Source organism: Myxocyprinus asiaticus, chromosome 4 (assembly GCF_019703515.2).
Source record: "Myxocyprinus asiaticus isolate MX2 ecotype Aquarium Trade chromosome 4, UBuf_Myxa_2, whole genome shotgun sequence".
Lineage (NCBI taxonomy): Eukaryota > Metazoa > Chordata > Actinopteri > Cypriniformes > Catostomidae > Myxocyprinus > Myxocyprinus asiaticus.
The window spans coordinates 54,674,548-54,699,892 of NC_059347.1; the positions used below are offsets into that span (position 1 = coordinate 54,674,548).

The window sequence follows — 25,345 nt, forward strand, 5'->3', positions numbered from 1 at the left end:
ATTGCTCTGATGGTTGGAACTTTCCTTATTACAGAATTCACATACACATCGGGGGCATGATTCATTGTGTAAAAAAACGTTAAGCATTATTTTTCATATAATTAATCACTCTAATCCAGTTAGCATGCTAACCGATTAGACTGCTGTGCTAAAATTCCCATCATGCATTCCCTAGGGTTCATATATCCTACCCAGCTTACAAATTCAGCACAAGTACTTCATGTAATTTTATCAAAACATTGAATTAAGTTCTGTATAGTAAATGGATATGGAAATACTGTGTTTACTGACTGTACTACTTGGTGTTGCTTATCGTGGCAGGTGGGAGGGGACGGAGATCATTTTATTGGACAAATGTGTCCGCCCCTGAGTAGATGATGTCATTAATATTTTTGGTCCATTTTCTTGTAAGAGAGGGACTGAATATTTAAAAGATGCGTGTAAATATGCAAAAAATCTATATAAATAATAATAATATTTTTTTGTCAGCTTGTATTTTGGAGTACACTAGCATATGGATGGCCTCAGTGCTAACAGAAATGGACTATAAACCACAAAACTCCCATTTTAATTTTCATAGAGTCTTTAAAAAAACATTTGGATAGGTGGCTAATTTCAGGCTTGATCTGTATAGATAGAGTGTGGGATGGAAGTGAGCACATGGATAATGTAGAAACACGATATCAAATAGTGGAGTACAGAAGTAGGTGGAAACAGCTCTTTCAAGAGCCCTGTAGGGCTTTTAGAAAATTCTCAGACAAAATGAAATGTGGGCGTAATGTATATTTCTTGAAATAGCTGTGCATAAGGTAGAGTGTACTTCACAAAAAAGCATGTCACTTCACATATATACAGTATGTGCATTCTTTTACCATTTCTGAAATGCCGAAACCCAAATTTTGTGTTGAACCTTGACTTTGGCACTCTGTAGCTACATTGTACAGGATCTGATGGAGACAGACTTGTACAAGCTTTTGAAGACGCAGCACTTGAGCAATGACCACATCTGTTACTTCCTGTACCAGATCTTGCGTGGCCTCAAGTACATCCACTCTGCAAACGTTCTCCACCGAGATTTGAAGCCATCTAACCTGTTGCTCAACACTACCTGCGACCTCAAGGTGAAGTGCACAGGAGTTCTTTGCCATCATTCTATTTTAAGCTTATTTAAAGGTGAAGTTTGTAATTTCTGTGCTACTAACATCACCAAATGGGATTAATGGGATCCCCATGTCTTCCATTGGCCTGAAAACAGGTAGTCCTGCCGCAAACTCATGCTATTGGTGGAGCCAATTTTTGCAATGTTTCAGAGACATCAACCTATGAATTACTTATAGTTGTTTCTGTATATAAAGCTGGGATAAAAAAAAAAAAAAAAAAGAAAATTCATGCATCACCTTTTAACTATATTTTGCTTGGTGTGGACATTTATGGAAACTCCTATATGTCTGTAACTTGTGCTAATGTAAAGATGGCAATTGGATGGTTGCAATTCTGGGAAAACCAAGTGGTGTTCGAAGTTCTTTAGCTATAACCAGAATCTTACTTTGACCATCAGATGTCATCTAGCAATACTGAACTCTCCTCTGCTATCCTGTTTTTCTCAGATCTGTGATTTTGGGCTTGCCCGAGTGGCTGATCCAGACCATGACCATACTGGATTCCTGACAGAGTATGTAGCCACACGTTGGTACCGTGCACCAGAGATTATGCTCAACTCTAAGGTGAGCTATCAATGTTGATCTTTCAAAAATTGTTGGACTGATTCTTTGAACACAGACTAAGTCTATTCCTGGAATTGTAGCAATAGTATTATTTTAATGGTTTGTTTGGCATATCTATGATACAGTCAGTCAGCATTCTGGTGTCTGGCCATTGAGTTTGTAAGAAATTAATTCAAAGTTCTTGCACTGTCTATATATTAATTGCATGCTTCTCTTAAACTTTTACTCCGTCTTGGCAGTCTTAAAACATGGTAATGCATGTTGAAAATGCAGAATTTAAAGGGATGTTTTCCTTGTGGAAGCAGTGGCATGGTGGCAGTACAGTGATGGCAATACTATGGCACGTTGACATACAGTGTACAATTGTACTTATGATGCCATATTCATATACCATGGCATTTACGTGATACTTGAAAGAATACCATGGTATTACAATTGAACATGCCACAAAATCATACTATCCATAAAAGCATGATAATTTTTGTTTTACCTTTTTTTGTTTTTTTATTTTCTCTCTCTCTCACTCAGGGATACACTAAGTCCATTGATATATGGTCGGTGGGTTGTATTCTGGCTGAGATGCTTTCAAATAGACCCATCTTCCCTGGGAAACACTACCTGGACCAACTAAACCACATCTTAGGTAAACAATTGTGCATAGTGTTAAAGCTGCCTGTTTGAATCCCACAAAATGTCTTGTCATGTGGCCCCCAAAATATGTTATTGAGTTACCTGCAGACAGAAACTTTGATCTTGGGCCTCAAAAAAGATCCAAACCTTAATATTTCATGTGGATAGTTGACAAATGTCACAGGTAAATACTCTAATCATGAGACATGTAGAAGACCAAACAGCAGTGTTCAGTTTTGAAGTGAAGTGTGTAATTTCCGTGCCACTTTTTTAGAGAATATACCTTGAATTAAGTTTATTTTTCTTTTTTATTATCAGCCACATTAATCTATTTTTTGTTTGTTTTATGCCCAAAACAAAGAAGAAAAAAATAAAAATAAAAAAAGTGATTTTATATATATATATATGTGTGTGTGTGTATGTATATATATATATATATATATATATATATATATATATATATATATGTATGTATATATATATATATATATATATATATACACACACATACACATATATATACATATACACTTTCGGTCAAACGTTTTGAAACACTTACTCATTCTTTATTATTATTTTTTTTTTTTTTCACATTTAAGGATAATAGTAAAGTCATCAAAACTATGGAATAACATAAATTGAACTATGGGAATTATGTTGTGACTACACAAAATCCAAAATAAATGAAAACTGTGTTATATTTTAGCATCTTCACAGTAGTCACCCTTTGCCTAGAATTTGCAGACATGTACTCTTGACATTTTCTCAACCAACTTCTTGAGGTATCACCCTGGGATGCTTTTTAAACAGTATTGAAGGAGTTCCCATCTATGTTGGGCACTTATTGGCTGCTTTTCTTTATTATTTGGTCCAAGTCATCAATTTCCAACTAAACAAGAGGATAAGTACATCAGAGTCTCTAGTTTGAGAAATAGACGCCTCACATGTCCTCAGCTGACAGCTTCATTGAATTCTACCCGCTAAACACCAGTTTCATGTACAACAGTAAGAGAAGACTTGGGGGTGCAGGCCTTATGGGAAGAATTGCAAAGAAAAAGCCACTTTTGAAACAGAAAAATAAAAAGAAAAGGTTAGAGTGGGCAAAGAATCACAGACATTGGACAACAGATAATTGGAAAAGAGTGCTATGGATCTTAAACCCATTGAGCTTTTGTGGGATCAGCTAGACTGTAAGGTGCGTGAGAAGTGTCCGACAAGACAGCCACATCTATGCAAGCGCTACAGGAAGTGTGGGGTGAAATGTCACCTGAGTATCTGGACAAACTGACAGCTAGAATGCCAAGGATCTGCAAAGCTGTCATTGCTGCACATGGAGGATTTTTTGATGAGAACTTTTTGAAGTAGTTTTAGAAGTTCTGACCATTTTTTTCAAATTATAATAGTAATTTTTCATGTTATTAATGTCCTGGCTATACATTGTGATCAGTTGAATGCCACTTTGGTGAATAAAAGTACCAATTTCTTTCCATAAGAGCAAATTTTTACATTATTCCAAACTTTTGGCCATCAGAGTGTGTGTGTGTGTGTATACATTATATGGCCAAAAGTTTGTGGACACCCCCTTCTAATTAATGAATTTGGTTACTCCATTAAATCCAGTAAAGAAAAATCTTAGTTTCTTTATGTAATGACTTGGGCTTTGTGTGCTTCCAAATTTGTGGCAACTGTTTGGGGATAGCCCTTTTCTGTTCCAGCATGACAATGCCCCTGTGAACAAAGTGACGTCCATAAAGAAATGGTTTACTGTGTCTGACGTGGAAGAAAATGACTGGCCTGCACAAAGTCCAGACCTGAACCCCACTGATCACTTTTGGGGTGAACTGGAACAGCAAATGCAAGTCAAGCCCCATCGATAGCCTTGTGTCTGAATGAGAGCAAATCTCTGCAGCCATGTTACTATATACAGTATAGTGGAAAGCCTTCCCAAAAGAGTGGAAGCTGTTATTACAGTATATATATATATATATATATATATATATATATATATATATATATATATATATATATATATATAATATGCGCAGCTCTAGAAAAAATTGAGACCACTGCAAAATGATCAGTTTCTCTGGATTCACTATTTATAGGTATGTGTTTAAGTAAAATTAAAATTTTTGTTTTATTCTGTAAAGTACTGACAATATTTCTCCCAAATTCCAAAAAAAAATATTGTCATTTAGAGCATTTATTTGCAGAAAATGACAGCTGGTCAAAATAACAAAAAAGATGCAGTGTTTTCAGACCTCTAATTTTGCAATGAAAACAAGTTCATATTCATTTTTAAACAACAAAATACTAATGTTTTAACTAAGGAAGAATTCAGAAATCAGTATTTGGTGGACCTGATTTTCAATCACAGCTTTCACTCGTCTTGGCATGCTCTCTACCAGTTTTTCTCATTGCTGTTTGGTGACTTTATGCCACTCCTGGCACAAAAATTCAAGCAGCTCAGCTTTGTTTGATGGCTTGTTGCCATCCATCTTCCTCTTGATCACATTCCAGTGGTTTTCAATGGTGTTCAGGTCTGGAGATTGGGCTGGCCGTGACAGGGTCTTGATCCGGTGGTGCTCCATCCACACCTTGATTGACCTGATTTATTAAAAAGAATACATTTATTCTCTGATAAATGTACCATGTTTTAAGATGTTTAGATTATTTCTTTTTATTATTTTTATTAAACATGTTTAATCTTTAAAGGAAAACTTGCTTAGTTGCTTGGCTGAATAATTGATGCATATTGAGCGCTCTTCAAAAGCTCCGAATAGGCCATCTATCTCTAGGCAGAAATATGATACAGTGTGGTCAGTTTTGCACCGTAAGACTTAGATAAGCATTTGATGCTTATCTGCTGAAACGGCTTCCTCGTCATTTCCCTTGCAAGTACATGCACATCAGCTGTCAGTCATTTCCCTTCTTTCATTTTCTCCGTTACATCTGTAAAAAACTCGTTCGTGTCAGAGATGCTGTTAATTTTGGCCCTGTAGACAAGCTAAACACTTATAATCTTGTGCATGCTGCTATATGTATGTGTGTTTGAGGGTGTGTTTTCCCCTCCGAACACACAGCAAAAGATTCTTCTGTTCAAAAGAGCCAAATAATCTCTGTAGCAAAAGAGATTTCTTCCATTATCACATGTGTCTTTGGACCTGTCTGGCCTGTGCAAGCAGATGTTTCCCTGTTGATAACTCTACTCACTTCCTCATTCAGATAGTGTGTGCACGTCATTAGCTTGCTGCAGTGGGATATTGTTAATTCCATTGCTTATGCTCTGAACGCTCAGTATCACAGGACGCTGCATTGATGAGCTTTTTGGTTGCAATAAATGCCAAATTGGAAGTGTATACTTGTATATACAAGTGCAGCAGGTGTCCAATCCTATATGAAGGCTGGTAAAGGGATAGTTAATCCAAAAATGAAAATTGTCACTTATGTACACACATGTCTTCTGTTGAACACAAACAAAGTTGTAAGGCAGAATGTTAGCGTCGGTCATCATTATGGATGCAGTTTCATAATATACCGCTGTTTTAAAACAGATGGTTTTCGTACCGTTGACATCTTATTCACTGGATTACATGAATATAAAGTCAGTTTTTTTTTCTGAACTTCTCTAAAATCCAAATCAGTTCAAATAAGACAGAAATGGCTGCATTTACACAGCATCATATAAACTTGAAATGGTAATAAATCTCTAAATTGTATTTGTATTTGTAATTGTAATTTTATTTTTAAGACCTCCTTATTTTAGATTCAGCCGTCACTCCATTTTAAAGGCTACATGTGCGTCGCGAGCACAGCAGCAGCACACAGACATGTCGGAGCCTGAACCTTTATTTCCCCCACCAAAGTGGTTAAAATCTGCATTGTTGGAATACTTTAGGGAATGTTTAGGACTAGGGATGTAATGAGATTTTCACCGTATGTTAACTGTCACAAAAAATACCACAGTATTAAAGGTGCACTCAGTAATTTTTTTCCTCATTTAAAAAGTTTTACTCCTAAAGAAATTAAGTGCAATTTTAAAGTTTATGTATAAAATCATGAGCACTCTGATGAGATGAAGACTTCAGTCATATCAGTAACCTTAGAAAAACTGTTTTATTCTACATGGAGAGGGTCCCCTCATGGGGGCTGCCATGTTAAGATCACATGACCAGCCGAATACTACTCTCTTTATCTCAGTAACCATTCTGTTATTGACACTTTCACTCTTGGATTTAACTAATCATGGCTGACTGTGAATAGTGAATTTCTACAATGGCATTGGTAGCTGAAAACTATTGTTTAAATGATGCTGCATCCACACCACTAGGTGTCAGTGTAAGTCCGAGACGACATTTTCAAATAAATTAATGAGTGCACCTTTAAGGTGCATTGCGGATATTAGCAGTTTATTATTTAGTTATAGCTAAATTCAGACCAAAAGAAAAAAAAGACATGTTCCCTACTGCTATTTAATAATTGAATTTAGCACAAATGAAAACAATCAAAATAATAACAATTAGTAATGATTACTGCCCAGGTTAACAGTTCAGATAAGCATTTCATTCTGTAATTGGTTGTTTTTGTAATTTCGCTCAATTCAACACAATACCTACTAAAAAAATAAATGATAAAGATAAATGATTATAAATTTGCAGTTTATTTATTGGTGTTTATTCCAGCACAGTCTATTTGCACAGTCTTTTCCTGTAAGCCTAAAGCACTTTGTTAACCCTATTTAGTACTTAACAAATAAAACATATTATTAATAGAAGTATTAAACGCATTGTATGCCTACTGTGGCACGGTTCTTTATCAAATAAATGCATGAACAAACTAAATAATAACTGCAAATGAATCATCTTTGTTTTTGCTAAATTCAATTTCATAAATCTTAAAATAATAATTAAAAAAATATGTTTGACAGAATGGCATACAATTAAATTGCAGTAGGAAACATGTCTTTTTTTCCAATATAAATGTAGCTATATCTAAATATTACACAGCTAATATTAGCAATGCACCTTATTTGACTGTTATCACCATAAAAGTCTCATACCGTTACACCACATCACCAATCACTTTCATTGTATGGAAAAAAAAAATGGATGCAAAAAAATGAATAAATAAATACATTGTGACAGAGACTAACATTCTGCCTAACATATTTTGTGTTTCACAAAAAGTCATTCGGCTTTGGAACAACATGAGGGCAAGAAAATGATGACATAATTTTCATTTTTGGGTGAACTCCCTTTAAAATTGCTTTTTTGCATGCATAAAATGTCCCAAAGTATGATGCACCAAAAGCAGATCTTAAAAGGAGAGAGTGGTTCTCCTTTTTATCTTTCCATATTATGCATTGTTCTCCTGGTTGCCTCTCTTTCATCATTTCTATCCTCTCTTTTCCTCTATCCTCTTGGTGTTGTATTTCCTTTTTCTCTTGATTTTTGTCCCACCCTGTTGTCTATGTTCCAAAATCCTCTTAATCCATCCTTTCTCTCTCTCCTGTAGGTATTTTGGGTTCTCCCTCTCAGGAAGATCTCAACTGCATCATCAACATTAAGGCAAGAAATTACCTGCTGTCATTGCCTCTGCGCTGCAAAGTGCCCTGGAACCGCCTCTTTCCTAACGCAGACCCTAAAGGTCAGAGTTTAGATCCATGCAGCTTGTCTAAAACACACTTATGGTCTTGTCCTCATATCTTCAGAATAAGCCACCTCTAAATGCCAATATCCAGGATGTGGTACAAGCTAAATGTGATTTATGACTCAAAAATTGTAAATACTGTATATAGTCATAAAAATGTTTCCATGATCTGGTTTCGTTTTGAGCACTGGATAGATTTTGTTTTGTTCTTGTAGCATTGGATCTGTTGGATAAGATGTTGACCTTTAACCCTCATAAGCGGATTGAGGTGGAAGAGGCGCTGGCTCATTCCTACCTGGAGCAGTACTATGACCCTACAGATGAGGTCAGATTGCTACTTCACATTTTCTCTTTGTTTTTTGTCTTTGTCTGGGTCAGGATCATGAACAATTTTGATAATTTGGGCCCAAGCACTGAAAGTGCGGAAGCCCTATTGTTGTTCTAAGGATTATTAGTATTATTATTATTCTTTTTTCAAGGTTTTCGGTACTTTTGGCATACTTTACATGCGCGAAAACTCTTGAAATTTTGCACACACATCAGAGTCGTCAGCCATTAGGGCTGGGCAAAGTTGCAGGGGGGTGCATGTAAGGGGGGGCTCTGTAGCACCCCCATTTTCACCTACAGTCACCAAAATTGGTACATATATAGTTCTCATTCCCAACAGGAAGTCAGCCATTTTGGTTTTTCTGAAAATCACAAGCTCTGAACTTTTGAATACTCCTAGGGGATTTATGTGACCGGCACCATTTTATATCTTAAATACTGTTGCCATGGCAATGCATTAATTGTTATTATTCCTTTCTTCCTATATTTGGGTGTTTTTGAGGCACTTGGCAGGCTTAAAATTTCATGAAATTTTGCACACACAGCAGAGACGTTGGCCATTAGGTCTGGGCAAAAGTTCACGCATGGGGTGGGGGGGGGGGCGCTGACTTGCCCAAAGAGACTTTGAAAGAGATGATCTTTGAAGAAACTGCACGCTTTCAACCAGGCTACAGACCATAGCCTTCTCTGTAGTGCCCCCATTTTCACCTACAGTCACCAAAAGTGCTACATACAGTTGTGCTCAAAAGTTTGCATACCCTGACAGAAATTGTGAAATTTTGGCATTGATTTTGAAAATATGACTGATCATGCAAAATAAACTGTCTTTTATTTAAGGATAGTGATCATATGAAGCCATTCATTATCACATAGTTGTTTGGCTTCTTTTTAAATCATAATGATAACAGAAATCACCCAAATGGCCCTGATCAAAAGTTTACATACCCTTGAATGTTTGGCCTTGTTACAGACACACAAGGTGACACACACAGGTTTAAATGGCAATTAAAGGTTAATTTCCCACACCTGTGGCTTTTAAAATTTCAATTAGTGTCTGTGTATCACTGTAGTCAATGAGTTTGTTAGCTCTCACATGGATGCACTGAGCAGGTTAGATACTGAGCCATGGGGAGCAGAAAAGAACTGTCAAAAGACCTGCGTAACAAGGGAATGGAACTTTATAAGGATGGAAAAGGATATAAAAATATATCCAAAGCCTTGAAAATGCCAGTCAGTACTGTTCAGTCACTTATTAAGAAGTGGAAAATTCTGGGATCTCTTGATACCAAGCCAAGGTCAGGTAGACCAAGGAAGATTTCAGCCACAACTGCCAGAAGAATTATTTGGGATACAAAGAAAAACCCACAGGTAACCTCAAGAGAAATACAGGCTGCTCTGGAAAAAGACGGTTGTTTCAAGGAGCACAATACGATGATACTTGAACAAAAATGAGCTGCATGGTCGAGCTGCCAGAAAGAAGCCTTTACTGCACCAATGCCACAAAAAAGCCCGGTTACAATATGCCCGACAACACCTTGACATGCCTCACAGCTTCTGGCACACTGTAATTTGGAGTGACGAGACCAAAATAGAGCTTTATGGTCACAACCATAAGCGCTATGTTTGGAGAGGGGTCAACAAGGCCTATAGTGAAAAGAATACCATCCCCATTGTGAAGCATGGTGGTGGCTCACTGATGTTTTGGGGGTGTGTGAGCTCTAAAGGCACGGGGAATCTTGTGAAAATTGATGGCAAGATGAATGCAGCATGTTATCAGAAAATACCGGCAGACAATTTGCATTCTTCTGCATGAAAGCTGCGCATGGGACGCTCTTGGACTTTCCAGCACAACAGTGACCCTAAGCACAAGGCCAAGTTGACCCTCCAGTGGTTACAGCAGAAAAAGGTGAAGGTTCTGGAGTGGCCATCACAGTCTCCTGACCTTAATATCATCGAGCCACTCTGGGGAGATCTCAGATGTGCGGTTCATGCAAGACGACCAAAGACTTTGCATGACCTGGAGGCATTTTGCTAAGACAAATGGGCAGCTATACCACCTGCAAGAATTTGGGGCCTCATAGACAACTATTACAAAAGACTGCACGCTGTCATTGATGCTAAAGGGGGCAATACAAGTATTAAGAACTAAGGATATGCAGACTTTTGAAAAGGGGTCATTCATTTTATTTTCTTTGTTGCCATGTTTTGTTTTATGATTGTGCCATTCTGTTATAACCTACAGTTGAATATGGATCCCATAAGAAAAAAAGAAATGTGTTTTGCCTGCTCACTCATGTTTTCTTTAAAAATGGTACATATATTACCAATTTTCCAGGGGTATGTAAATTTTGAGCACAACTGTATATAGTTCTCATCAAGCCGGACAACTTTCATAATTATAGTCATTTTGAATTTTTTGAATGTTGCTGTCTCTGAACTTTTAAATACTCCTCCTAGGTGATTCATGAGACTGTCACCACATTTAAACAACATTATGTCAAGACATTGAAGATTCTAAATTGTGAACAGATTTTGATATCTCGAACCATGTTGCCATGGCAAGGCATTAAATTAATGGTGAAAATGGGAAACAGGAAGTGTCTTGTATCTTCTGTGTGCAATGTGTGATTTAGATCAAAATTGAAATGTATGTTTAGTCTTGGGGGCTAATCACATGGATTTGACTATTTTGGGTCACGGTCATTGCGCCACCACCTTGCAGTAGGAAGTGTGGCTCTTACAACAGACTTCAAAATAGTCCTCTTATATTCACATGCCATTGTTTTCTGAAAGCCACCGGGTGGAAATGGACCAGTTGTGCTTGGGCCTGTCGTCATCGCTTGCAGCTATATTTGCATTTTGATCTTGCTACAAAGTACTTTATATATGCGCTTACAATGGCATGACTGTTGAAATCCATGTTAGTCCATGTTAGGGCTTCTGGTTCTCCTTCAGAATCACGCTCCTGGTGCCAAGAGAATCAAACTGGACACACCAGAATAGGGGCAGTGGTGGCTCAGTGGTTAAGGCTCTGGGTTACTGATCAGAAGGTCGGGGGTTCAAGCCCCAGCACCGCCAAGATGCCACTGTTGGGCCCTTGAGCAAGGCCCTTGACCCTATCTGCTCCAGGGGCGCCGTATCATGGCTGACCCTGCACTCTGACCCCAGCCTAGCTGGGATATGTGAAAAAGAAGAATTTCACTGTATATGTGCAAATGTATAATGTGTGATAAATAAAGAAAATTATAAAAAAAAAAAAAAATTATAAAAAATTATTATTATTATTATTATAAAAATTATAAAATTATTATAGTCCCTTATAATAATTGTCTTTTCAGTTTCATAGGAAGTCCATGATGGAATACTTCACCCAAAAATTTAAATTCTGTCATCACTTAATAACCTTCAAGTAATTCCAAACACGTATGATTTTGCTAAGCAGAACACAAGATGTTTTAATGAATATCGTGGTCTGTCTTTTCAATACAATGGCTGTGGATGGTATCTCCCTTTTAAAGCTTAAAGGACCCAAAAGTATCATAAAAGTAGTCCATGCGGCTTGGATGAGTATTCCAAGTAGGGCTGTCAATTGATAAAAACATTTTTCTTAATTAATTGCATGATATGCCGATGAATTCATAAAATTAATCGCATATATAAATATTTACTAGGAAAGCCCCTCAAATAGCAATAATTCAATATATAATGATTAAATCATTACAAATAGTTATATTTAAATAATTATAAATATATTTTTTCCATAAAATTCAGATAATTTAAATGCATTACATTTTTGTGGCAGATGAGTAAAGCATTGATACAAAAAGTAGCTTTATAATCCAATATATTGTTTATTTCCATATTATTGAACATAAGCCACTCATTGACCCACAGTCCACATCAGTCCATTTTGCAATTGAATTCATCAATCTGTCTGAGATTGATTTATTATATGGGCATTTCTAAGGAGGCGTCAATGTTAACATGCGTCAGACAGATGCTTTTGGAGCGTCTCACTTTGGTTTTTTCATGTCATAAACAATGCATTTTAGGTCACTCTGTCAAGTTAAACGTAGATTGAAGCTTAGAAAAACACGTCTTGAGATCCCTGCTTTCGGAATTGCTTTTCATCCAGCTGTGTTTGAATGCAAGAATGTGTTCTCATCTTGTACTGTCTGCTGTAGGTAAGTGTGGTTTGTTATCTGTAAAAAAAATGCGCATTGCTTAAACATCTGTAGTTTCGCCAACTGTCCCCTGCAGACAGTACTACAAGCATGAATTGCTCCAGTGGTAGGAATATTCCTTATTATGGTCTGGGGACATGATTGTGTTTTTTTTTTTTAACACGTTATTTATTTTATATATAATTAATCACACTGAATTAACGTTAAATCGACAACCCTAATTCCAAGTCTTCTGTAGGCATACGATAGGTTTTGGTGAGAAACAACCAAAATTTAAGTAACTTTAGCTGGGTTTCCCGAAGCACTAAGTAGGATGTTAGTAGCACTTAAGCAGTACTTAATCTCTGACGCGCGTTTCCCAAAAGCATCGTTATCTAAGTAGTTTGTAAAAACGTTTGTAAATTAGCGAGAGCTTTGAACCATTAGGTGCAATTTAAACGTATATTTCTGGCATCTTTCACAGTTTATCAAAGACAATGGGACATTTAATAAATTGTATTAATATATTTTGATCATTGGAAAGCCATTGTAAACTATTTCAGAGGATAAAAAAAGTGTTGAAAAAAATCGCTATGAAATCAATAGGCAGTATCCGCAGTCTGTGCATGCGACGTGATCTAAATTAAGTAAGGCTACAAGTACACACTGCCTCGCACTCTAACCAGATGATTTATTAATATTTAGACAGGTCTATGAGTAGTTCAATACTGATGCCCATCATTTTATCCTGTTCTGTGTGCATTTGTTCAGTTTCCAGCCAAAGGAATCAAAACTAATGATTCACATCGCGTACATTCATTACATGCATTTATTGCGTCACTTTCATTAATCTCTATGATTGATCATCAATACATCTGAAACTTAATCTTACTAAAGCCATCATTATTTCTTTAATTCAATTCTGTAATAGTTAATCAATTTCGGTGCCTCGACAAGGTTACAAACAACTTCCATATTCCATGTTAGTATTTCCATATTATTTTCAAGTTGAGAAGACAATCTCCTGGACATACTGGCCAAAGTGATCAGCACCAATTTAGACTGGACAGCTCCCGTAACGAAGCAATTAAGTTCAACTTTATAACGAGCAATCTACATGCTGGTTTGGGAAACAAGCGTTACTCCATTGTAAAATAATGAGCGACGTTAATTAAGATGATCGTAAAAGCTTAAGTTGCAACGTTATCGGGAAACCCAGCCTTTGTTTGTTGCCCATTAATGAGTGCTATGAGAGAGGCTCGTTCACACGCAAACTTGAGTTGTGTAACACTGAAAACAATGCAAGGTTGCATGCACTACATTTATGATACTTTTGGGTCCTTTTTTTAAGCTTTAAAGTGAGTCCCTATGAACTGCCATTGTATTGAAAAGACAGACAGTAACATTCATTACATCATCTCGTTTTATGTTTTGCATAAAAAAAAAATTATTCATACAGGTTTGGAACAACATGAGGATGAGTAAATTCATACAATTTTTATTTAGTTGCAATTGTTTTCTGTCTACATTTCGCTCCTCAAGGCTTTTAAGAACATGAGCTTTATGATCAAATTCAATACATGTCTTCTGTTCTCGCACATTTTAGCATTTTATGATGATTCAAAGGTCGTGAACGTTTCAAACGTGCACGCAATGAAGTGCATTTTTAATTGCCATGTGGCCACAATAACTTTTAACCAACAATAGTGTGTCTGTTAGAATGTAGTTGGAAGTTTTAGCATGCAAATGGAATTTTAATACTATCATGTCAAGTTTGATCACCACATTTCTGTATTTTTATGTGGCTTTTTTGTAAATTTACAAATTACATTATTACATGGAGTGTAGCACCCATCAAAGCATGTGTCCAGTCACAAAACTGCATAAGATTTCCGTCGCACAAGTAGCAAAGAAATATGGACCTTTGGCAAAGAAACAAACATGGCATGCATCCATCAACAATGAACACTATACTTGATGAATATTATTCATGATTTGTGCACTTGGGGACTTCATATATCAGCACTGAATAACCACTTTTGTACACTCAATGTTGTTGTACACAAGGAAGCAAGGGAATTGTGGGAAAGTGTCTTTTCCAATGGTAACTACATGCTATGTTTACCATTCACAGCCTGTCGCTGAGGCTCCATTTAAGTTTGATATGGAGCTGGATGACTTGCCCAAAGAGACTTTGAAAGAGCTGATCTTTGAAGAAACTGCACGCTTTCAACCATGCTACAGACCATAGCCTTCTGCATAGGTAAACTACAGAACAAAGCTTTGTATGGTTAAGTTATAGACCAAATCGAAATATACAGAGAAAAAGTACAGATCATAGCCTATTACACTGGTATATGACTATATAGATAATAGCCTGTTACACAAACTCTTAAAGGGAAATTTCCTTATGTTTATTTCTAAAGCCCTTAAAGATTGACACTGCATGCATTTGAAAAACATTTTGTGTAGTATATGATTTATTAACGGTGCATAAATTAATTATCTTATTTTCTGGTAAAAAAAAATGTACTAGTTTTTTTATCATTTTATTTTAAAGGAATGTTACAGGTTCAAAACAATACAATTATGTTGTCATGTATAATGATTATGTATGTGGCTATACTTTTGAAACAGTCTGTATTTTAATGTTTATGGACTGGCCCCATTCACTTCCATTGTTAGTGCCTATAATTGTAACCATGATATTTGCTTCTATTTAGTAAAAGAGAGACGAGTCAAGTATTTTTTGTGGTAATCAACATGATGCCACGAATGCTGTTGATTTGAGCTTAACGTCAATTGAATGTGAAACATTCCTTTTAAAAATATAAAACTATTTGACTGGGGTAAAACTAAAAAAATTGATTCAAATGGTAAGAGTGTGTGTGTGTGTGTGTGTGTATGTGTGTGTGTGTGTGTATGTGTGTATGTGTGTATGTGTATGTGTGTATGTGTGTGTGTGTGTGTGTGTGTGTGTGTGTGAGTGTGTGTGTGTGTGAGTGTGTGTGTGTCTCCATTGGCAAACTTCACAAAATTTTCGTTGGATTTCTCTAATAACAAGACTTATTATATATGTTATTTTGTTCGTCATGTACGTAAATCTAATATGATTGAAAACAAGACAAAGATACTCTGTAAGAAAATGATTCTTTGCAGTGTACATACTTGTAGTTACCTCAAATAGAGCCTTTTTGCCAAGAAAAGGGCTTAATATTTCAGCACTAAATTTAAAATAAATATTTTACATAGACCTTAATTTGTTAAATACCTACATTTTAAATAATGCATAATTGGGACCCTGTTTGTCACTAGCATGCAGTGTTTCCTGTGTGTAATCCTGATGCTTCTATAGAGGGAGCAGCTGTTCCGCGGTTGTTCCTAGATTAGAAAACAGTGCCAAGAACATGGATATTTTTATATATATATATATATATATATATATATATATATATATATATATATATATTAATCGACAAGTTTAGTAACTCAGATTTGAGCGCCCCAGCATATATAATAATAATAATAATAGATAGTATTACAATATTTGCCTGATAATTCACCCAAAAATGAAAATTCTCTTATCATTCACACACCCTCATGCTATTCTAGATGTGTGTGTGACTTTCTTTCTTGAGCAGAACACAAACAAAGAGTTTTAGAAGAATATCTCAGCTCTGTAGGTCCATACAATGCAAGTGAATGGTGATCAGACCTTTGTAGCTCCAAAAATCACATAAAGGAAACAAAAAAGTAATCCATATGACTCTAGTGTTTAAATCCATATTTTCAGAAGCAATATAATACAGTGCATCCGGAAAGTATTCACAGCGCTTCACTTTTTCCACATTTTGTTATGTTACAGCCTTATTCCAAAATGGATTAAATTCATTATTTTCCTCAAAATTCTACAAACAATACCCCATAATGACAACATGAAAGAAGTTTGTTTGAAATCTTTGCAAATTTATTAAAAATAAAAAAACAAAAAAAAAATCACATGTACATAAGTATTCGCAGCCTTTGCCATGACACTCAAAATTGAGCTCAGGTGCATCCTGTTTCCACTGATCATCCTTGAGATGTTTCTACAACTTGATTGGAGTCCACCTGTGGTAAATTCAGTTGACTGGACATGATTTGGAAAGGCACACACCTGTCTATATAAGGTCCCACAGTTAACAGTGCATGTCAGAGTACAAACCAAGCCATGAAGTCCAAGGAATTGTCTGTAGACCTCCGAGACAGGATTGTATCGAGGCACAGATCTGGGGAAGGGTACAGAAAAATTTCTGCAGCATTGAAGGTCCCAATGAGCACAGTGGCCTCCATCATCCGTAAATGGAAGAAGTTTGGAACCACCTGGACTCTTCCTAGAGCTGGCCGCCTGGTCAAACTGAGTGATCAGGGGAGAAGGGCCTTAGTCAGGGAGGTGACCAAGAACCCGATGGTCTCTCTGACAGAGCTCCAGCATTTCTCTGTGGAGAGAGGAGAACCTTCCAGAAGAACAACCATCTCTGCAGCACTCCACCAATCAGGCCTGTATGGTTGAGTGGCCAGACGGAAGCCACTCCTCAGTAAAAGGCACATGACAGCCCGCCTGGAGTTTGCCAAAAGGCACCTGAAGGACTCTCAGACCATGAGAAACAAAGATTGAACTCTTTGGCCTGAATGGCAAGCGTCATGTCTGGAGGAAACCAGGCACCGCTCATCACCTGTCCAATACCATCCCTACAGTGAAGCATGGTGGTGGCAGCATCATGCTGTGGGGATGTTTTTCAGCAGCAGGAACTGGGAGACTAGTCAGGATCGAGGGAAAGATGAATGCAGCAATGTACAGAGACATCCTTGATGAAAACCTGCTCCAGAGCACCTGCTCTGGACCTCAGACTGGGGTGAAGGTTCATCTTCCAGCAGGACAACGACCCTAAGCACACAGCCAAGATAACAAAGGTGTGGCTCCGGGACAACTCTGTGAATGTCCTTGAGTGGCCCAGACTTGAACCCGATTGAACATCTCTGGAGAGATCTGAAAACGGCTGTGCACCGACACTCCCCATCCAACCTGATGGAGCTTGAGAGGTCCTGCAAAGAAGAATGGGAGAAACTACCCAAAAATAGGTGTGCCAAGCTTGTAGCATCAAACTCAAAAAGACTTGAGGCTGTAATTGGTGCCAAAGGTGCTTCAACAAAGTATTGAGCAAAGGCTGTGAATACTTATGTACATGTGATTTTTTTTTTATTTTATTTTTTTTAGTTTTTTTATTTTTAATAAATTTGCAAAGATTTCAAACAAACTTCTTTCACATTGTCATTATGGGGTATTGTTTGTAGAATTTTAAGGAAAATAATGAATTTAATCCATTTTGGAATAAGGCTGTAACATAACATAATGTGGAAAAAGTGAAGCGCTGTGAATACCATCCGGATGCACTGTAAGTGTGGGTGAGAATATTTAAGCCTATTTTTACTTTAAATCTCCACTTTAACTTTCAGATGTGAAAGTGAAACTAAACAGGCACCACATGTGACTTTCAGATGTAAAAGTGGAAATTTAGAGTAAAGAAAAAAGGACTTAAATTGATCTGTTTCTCAACCACACCTATTATTTTGCTTCTGAAGACATTTATTTAACCACTGGAGTCATATGGATTACTTTTATGTTTCCTTTGTGATTTTTGAGCTACAAAGGTCCATTGTGAGGACCTAAAGAGCTGGGATATTCCTCTTAAAATCTTTGTTTGTGTTCTGCTTAAGAAAAAAGTCATGCACAACTGGAATGGACTGAGGGTGAGTAAAGGATGAAAGAATTTTCTTTTTTGGGTGAACTATCCCTTTAAAGGTGCTGTAAGCGATTTCAGCGTTCTGAAGCTTTCACGTGACTGAGCTGTTGAATTAGCCACGCCCCCTCATTCAAAAACCCCACCTTCCAAAGATAATTTTGAGACCAATACCGAGCAAAAGAACAGCATTGTTTGTTCCTGTGGCTGTCAAATTCAACAGTGGCACAATAGCGCCCTCAACTGACAAACATTATGAATCATAGCCTCAATGATCCGCTTCAAATACAACACTATTTTAGCTAAATGATTGACAGGTGAAAAGCGTCAATATCCGCGGTCCTCTCAGGACACTTATTTCATTAATATCTTTTAAGGGAGTCGGAACATTATTTGCATACTTTTCTGCAAAGAAAACTAATGTTTATGTCTGTAGGTGTTGATCTGGATTCAGTCGTGCTGATGCTTCTGTCTCCACTCCACTGTGCGCTGTGGTCCTCTTTTGGTCTTCATCGCCATCGTCATCATCATCATCATCTTTCTCCAACTAAACCCCAAAACTACAGGCAACCCTCAAAGTTCATCCAGTCTGCAGCAGGAAACATGGGCTCCTGCTCCTTTCCTGCTTTCTTACACTTATTTACTCTAACTCTTTCAGTCTCTTAACACTCCAATTATAATGGAAGAAGAGTGCAGAGCTTCTCTTACACCCTTACACTAACTTATTCTTCTCTTTCTGCTTATTTGCAAATCTACCTGCGTATGTGGAGATTATGGATCTGATCTGACCTATATAGTCAAGCTTTTGATTCAGATTATGGTAATCCTTTTTGTCTTGGTCAGCCCTCTTTTACACTTAAGTAAAAAAAAAAATCATATGATTGTTATTGTTGTGCTTCTTTCTAGCCTCCGTTAATATTTCCAACGAGCTGCTTTTCTCTAAGGTGTCTGTAAGCCATTTTTAAGTCCCACAGAGGCCAAACTGAAGACAGGTATAAAATGAGGGCTTTGATCTCCTTGATTCTTATATATAGGCAGTGTTCATGAATTTATCCACTTTGTGCATCGCCAATCTCCTCAAGGTGCACAAAGATGGAATTTGCCAAGATGCCATTTGAGGGCTTTAATAAACTGAGAAATGTATTTTTATATACACAAATCTGTATTTGCTATCTATTTCCCTCAAAATTGATAAAAATGTTTCCCCTTTATTTCATTTTAACTACAGTGCTGTGAAAAAGTATTTGCCCCCTTCCTGGTTTCTTCTATTTTTCATACCATATTGTTTTAGATCTTCAAAGGAGATAACATAAAACAAAGGCAACCTGAGTACACAAATACAGTTTTCAAATATATATATATATATATATATATATATATATATATATATATATATATTTATTGAGGCAAAAACATTATCCAACACCTATATCACCCATGTGAAAAATTAACTGCCACCTTAAACTTAATAGCTGGTTGTGCCGCCTTTAGCAGCAACAACTGCAACCAAACGCTTCCGATATCTGGAGATCAGTCTTTCACAATGCTGTGGTGGATTTTGGTCCATTCTTCTTTGCAGAACTGCTTTAGTTCAGCCACATTGGAGGGTTTTTGAGCATGAACTACCCATTTAAGGTCCTGCCATGGCATCTCAATCGTGTTCAAGTCAGGACTTTGACTAGGCAACTCCAAAACTTTAATTTAGCTTCTTTTGAGCCATTCAGAGGTGGATATACTCCTATGCTTTGCATCATTGTCTTGCTGCATAATCCAGTTGCACTTGAGCTTCAACTCACGGACTGATGACCGGATGTTCTCCTTTAGGATTTTCTGGTAGAGAGCAGAATTCATGTTTCCCTCAATTATTGCAAGTCGCCCTGGCCCTGAAGTAGCAAAGCATCCCCACCGCATCACACTACCACCACCATGCCTGAAAGTAGGAATAATATTCTTTTTGTGGAATTCTATGTTTGAATTACACCAGATGTAACGGGACCCTTGTCTTCCATACAGTTCCACTTTCGACTCATCAGTCCACAGAACATTCTCCCAAAAGGTTTGAGGATCATCAAGGTGTGTTTAGACAAAATTTACACAAGTCTTAATGATGTTCTGGGTTAGCAGTGGTTTTCACCTCGCCACTTCCATGGATGGCATTTTTGGCCAGTGTCTTTCTGATAGTGGAGTCATGAACGGTGACCTTCATTGATGTGAGTGAGGCCTGGAGTTCCTTGGATATTGTCCTTGGCTTTTTTGTGACTTCCTGGATGAGTCGTCGCTATGCTCTTGGAGGAATTTTGGAAGGTTGACCACTTCTGGGAAGGTTCACTGCTGTGCCAAGTTTTCTCCATTTGGAGAAAATGGCTCTCACTGTGGTTCTTTGGAGTCCCAGAGCCTTTGAACTAGCTTTGTAACCCTTCCCAGACTGATGTATTTCAATCACCTTTTTCCTCATTATTTCTGGAATTTCTTTCGACCTTGGCATAGTGTGCTAATGGGTGAGACCTTTTAGCCAACTTCATGGTGCTGAAAAAGGTCTATTTAGGTGTTGATTTGATTGAACTGGGCTGGCAGTAATCAGGTCTGGGTGTGTCTAGTCCAGCTGAACCCCATTATGAATGCAATTTCATAGATTTGGGGATTTAGTAACTATGGGGGACAAATTCTTTTTCACACAGGCCCAGTTGGTATTGGATAATTTTTTTTGCTTCAATTACATTATGATTTAAAAACTACATTTTGTGTTTACTCAGACTGCCTTTGTTTTATGTTAGATTTTGTTTGAATTTTTGACACAATTTAGAAATTGAGCAAATACTTTTTCACAGCACTGTACCATCCATGATGTGCCTTTAGGCAATCAAGGTGTATATATATATATATGTAATGATTAGCACCTACGCTTTGTACATTGACTCTCAATCATAAACCCTTAATCACTACAAGATCACTTATAGTTGTTTCACTTATAATCATCTATATGATCCATAGAGAAGAGACTAATCTGTTAAAATTGCCTATGCACCAAAGAAAAGACTGTTCTGAGGTAATTTTGCCACCTTGGAAAAAAATGTGTACTCTTGTCCATATAGTTAAAAAAAAAAGTTTACCTAAGCCCTCACATTACCCACCAAAAAATAAATAAAATGCAGGGGCCGCCTGTGTAAAATTGCAGGCGTACATATATCCCAAACTGAGTGTGTTTTAATCTAGAGATGCATGCGAGTCCATTTGGGAACTGGGCTCACTTTAGCTAGGTTTAGAGAACTTTGTTTTGTGGGAATTGAGAACAATCACATTTTTCAGTGATAATTTTGAGTCTTATACAAAATAATTTTATTATTTAATGTCTAACAAAACATACAGTGCCTCCTCCTCTGTATTCATTCTTTCCTTTTGTATATTTCATTCTGTTTCTCTTTCGCTTTCTCTGCCTCCACCCTGCCCTATACTGCCTTGTATCAATAAGACTGTGCCCTTTGCATGACTGTTAAAAAGCTTTCTATACAAAGAAAATGGAAGTGCCACACAGCTGGGGATTTTGCTATTGGACTCTCAGGTTTTTGTTATATCCTAACTTCTGTGGTCTCATATTTCCTATATAGAGTATTACAAGTACAAAAAGAGAAAAAATACATTTATTTCGCTTGTACATTTTGGTTGCACTTCTTTCAAATCCAGGTTCCTTTCAGTGTTTTGACAAAAATGCATGAGATTTGCTTTTTAGGAGTACTTAAAGGGATAGGTCACCCAAAAATTAAAATTCTCTCAATTTACTCACCCTCATTCTATCACAGATGTGGATGACTTTCTTTCTTCTGCAGAACACATATTATGATTTTTGGAAAAATATTTCAGCTCTGTAGGTCCATACAGTGCAGGTGAATGGGTGCCTAAATGTTGACACTTCAAAAAGCACATAAAGGCATCATAAAAGTAATCCATATGACTCAAATGTTTTAATCCATATCTTTAGAAATTATATGATAGGTGTGGGTGAGTCCTGTTTTTGCTTGAATTTCTTCTCCCTGCCCAGTAGAGTGCGGTATGCATGAAGAATTTGAATCACCAAAAACACAAGAAGAATGTGAAAGTTAAAGTGGTGAATTAACTGAGCAGGGAGGAGAATTTATAGTAAAAAAAGAACTTAAATATTGATTGTTTCTCAGCCACATCTATTATATCATTTTTGAAGACATTGATTTAAACACTGGAGTCTTATGGATTACTTTTATGCTAACTTATGTGATGTTTGGAGCTTCAAAATTGTGGCACCCATTCACTTGCATTGTATAGACCAAAAGAGCTTAGAAATTCTTCTAAAAATCTTCGAGTTCAGCAGATATGAGAGAGTCATACACATCTGGGATGGCATAAGGGTGAGTAAATTATGAGAGAATTTTCATTTTTGGGTGAACTATCCCTTTAATAGGATGGTTTACTCCAACATGAAAATTCATCATATACTCACCCTCATGCCATACCAGATGTGAATGCTTGCTTCTGCTGAACACAAATGAAGGTTTTTAGAAGAATATCTTAGCTCTGTAGGTCCATAAAATGCAAGTGAATGGGTGCCAGAACTTTGAATCTCCAAAAAGTATATAAAGGCAGCATAAAAGTAATCCATATGACTCCAGTGTTTAAAACCATGTCTTCAGAAATTATATGATAGGTGTGGGTGAGAAACAGATAAATATTTAAGTCCTTTTTTTACTATAAATTATCCCCCCTGCCCAGTAGGTGATGCTATGCATGAAGAATGTGAATTGCTAAAAACAAAAGACTCATAGAAAAAAAGGACTTAAATATTTATCTTTTTCTTACCCACAACTATAATATCGCTTCTGAAGATATGGATTAAACCACTGGAGTCGTATGGATTACTTTCATGCTGCCTTTATGTGGTTTATGGACCTTGAAAGTTCTGGCACCCATTCACTTGCATTGTATGGACCTACAGAGTTGAAATATTCTTCTAAAAATCTGTGTGTTCTGCAGAAGAAGAAAAAATGATGCATTTTCATTTTTGGGTGAACTATACCTATAATCAGCCAACTCAACCGGAATGTCAGGTTTATTCATTTCAAGTGGAAATTAGGAGCCTCTAGCCATGTTAGGCATTCACTATAGGAAATATAACTTTTTGTATTGTGCCATTCAATCACACAATTATGCTTTGCTGGTAAATGAATTATATGGTGCATTGAGACCCTGAAGAAAAACCGCTAAAGTGTACCTGGCTTTTGCATAATTTTTTAACTGTTTGCACTTGTTTGATTAGTGAGCAAGACAGCACTTGTAAAATGGAGCTCAGTAGGAGTCAATGGACATGGTTATGTTATTGACACAGATATTTGCATCATTGTGCATGGCTTGAACAAAATGTTTCTTTCCCACACTGGCTTCCTCTTTGGTTCACCAGCCCTACTTTACTTTTGTGTATCCGACAAGGTGCCACCTAGTGGTGTCTTTGCATAGTACAAGATGTTGGTTGATCAAGGAGAGAACGGGCTATCCTCAAAAAAAATTTTTTTTTTAAAAAAGAAGAAACTGCAAAACTCTTGTAAGATAGCTTCTGCCGAATCAGTGTGCAGCCTGTCTGTTTCTGTGTGCCTTTATGCGTCATGAATAACAATTTATCATACAGCTTTTTGTTGGGGATCGGTTGTGACTTTTTTGCGGTATATTCATAATTTTATATATATATATATATATATATATATATATATATATATATATATATATATATAATAAAACAGTGAAAAAAACTATTCTCTTTCTGTAATTTTAAGTCCTATTTGTCACAGCTTTTGTGATTGTTGTGATTGTTTGAGGAAGAACAATTATACGGGCCTTTTATTTACCCCCATTTCTGGTTTAACCCCGTTGCACTTGCTCCAGTTATTGAACGTTTTGTGACTTGTTTTTTATTGTAAAAATGAATGTCTAGTGATTTATTAATAATCTTGTAAAAAAAAAAAAAAAAAAAGCCTTTGTGTATTAATCTCCTTTGTTAGCAATGGCAAACTTTTGTTGTGAATTTCACTTGTAAGTTTCAAAGCCCCCAAGTTATGGCCCTTGGTTGTGTTTTATGCGGTGCCAGTATAATCACTGGGGAAATGTACGAGTCCAAAAAAATGTATCAATTAAAATCTTTTTAATCTATTGGGGGAAAAACTGCATTATGTCTCAGAGGTTTGTCTTTACTACTGAAAAAGACGGCCAATTTCAAGTACCGATATTGATCTCTGCATCTGCCAAGTAATGTAACCAGAAACAGCCGAATAAAACCAATTGTATTATATTCCTGCCTCATATTTTGTGTCTTTAAGCATGATGTCAGTTCTATTATTTCATGTGTTTGACTTGTCACACAATATCTATTTAAATCAGCTGTAAGCAGAGATCTCAAGCTCCAGTTAAGATGTGCTCGCCATTGTTCAGTCTGGCTGTAGGGCATGTACATAATGCTCTGATTCCATTATGTTGCCTTGGTTGGCAAGGCAACAGAGGAACTCTGAATAAGAAAAGGTAAAGTGCTGTGATGTAATCATAAAAATGAGCATGAACATAATTTAGTTTGTTAGGATCACAGCTCCTATTTCTGTGAGAGTCTGCCATCCATGGTAACCAGTGGCAATATCTGCCACTCGATAAGAACAGATTACGTAGCCTATTATTTTGCCGTTCAATAAAAATAAACAAGACTCTCAGGTAACCCTCAGAACAGAAAAAAAGTAGTAGATAGTACATGCTGGGCTGTTTTTGCATTGATAGTACCGGAAAAGTTATTTAATAATAGATGCATAAATACTGCAAATGTGTAGACAACACTGTAGCATGATTACAGAGAGCTTCATTGTAAGTTCCAACTGTTTGTGGGCATTTACAAATGTGTGCATGTATTAAAGGGATAGTTCACTCAAAAATGAAAATTCTCTCATTTACTCACCCTCATGCCATCCCAGATGTGTATGACTTTCTTTCTTCTGCAGAGCACAAATGAAGAATTTTAGAAGAAAATTTCAGCTCTGAAGGTCCACTCAATGCATGTGAATGGTGGCCAGAC

The 25,345-nt window shown here is 36.8% G+C and overlaps 1 protein-coding gene across 2 annotated transcripts in view; it reads left to right on the top strand.

Moving 5' to 3' along the window:
• Positions 1-24,580, top strand: part of LOC127439682 (mitogen-activated protein kinase 1) — a 54,010-nt gene extending 29,430 nt beyond the window's left edge. Inside the window, exons 3-10 of one of the 2 annotated variants that reach the window (XR_007897008.1) lie at positions 932-1,121; positions 1,608-1,724; positions 2,253-2,367; positions 7,869-8,000; positions 8,219-8,328; positions 14,628-14,756; positions 18,710-22,372; positions 22,578-24,580. Coding sequence is in view for 1 of the 2 variants with exons in the window: in XM_051695929.1 (XP_051551889.1) it covers positions 932-1,121; positions 1,608-1,724; positions 2,253-2,367; positions 7,869-8,000; positions 8,219-8,328; positions 14,628-14,744 (781 nt within the window). In the remaining variant the exon portion in view is untranslated. Of the gene's footprint in view, positions 1-931; positions 1,122-1,607; positions 1,725-2,252; positions 2,368-7,868; positions 8,001-8,218; positions 8,329-14,627; positions 14,757-18,709 lie in introns of both variants that reach the window. The other variant, XM_051695929.1, reaches the window with a different exon arrangement.
• Positions 24,581-25,345: the final 765 nt, after the last annotated feature.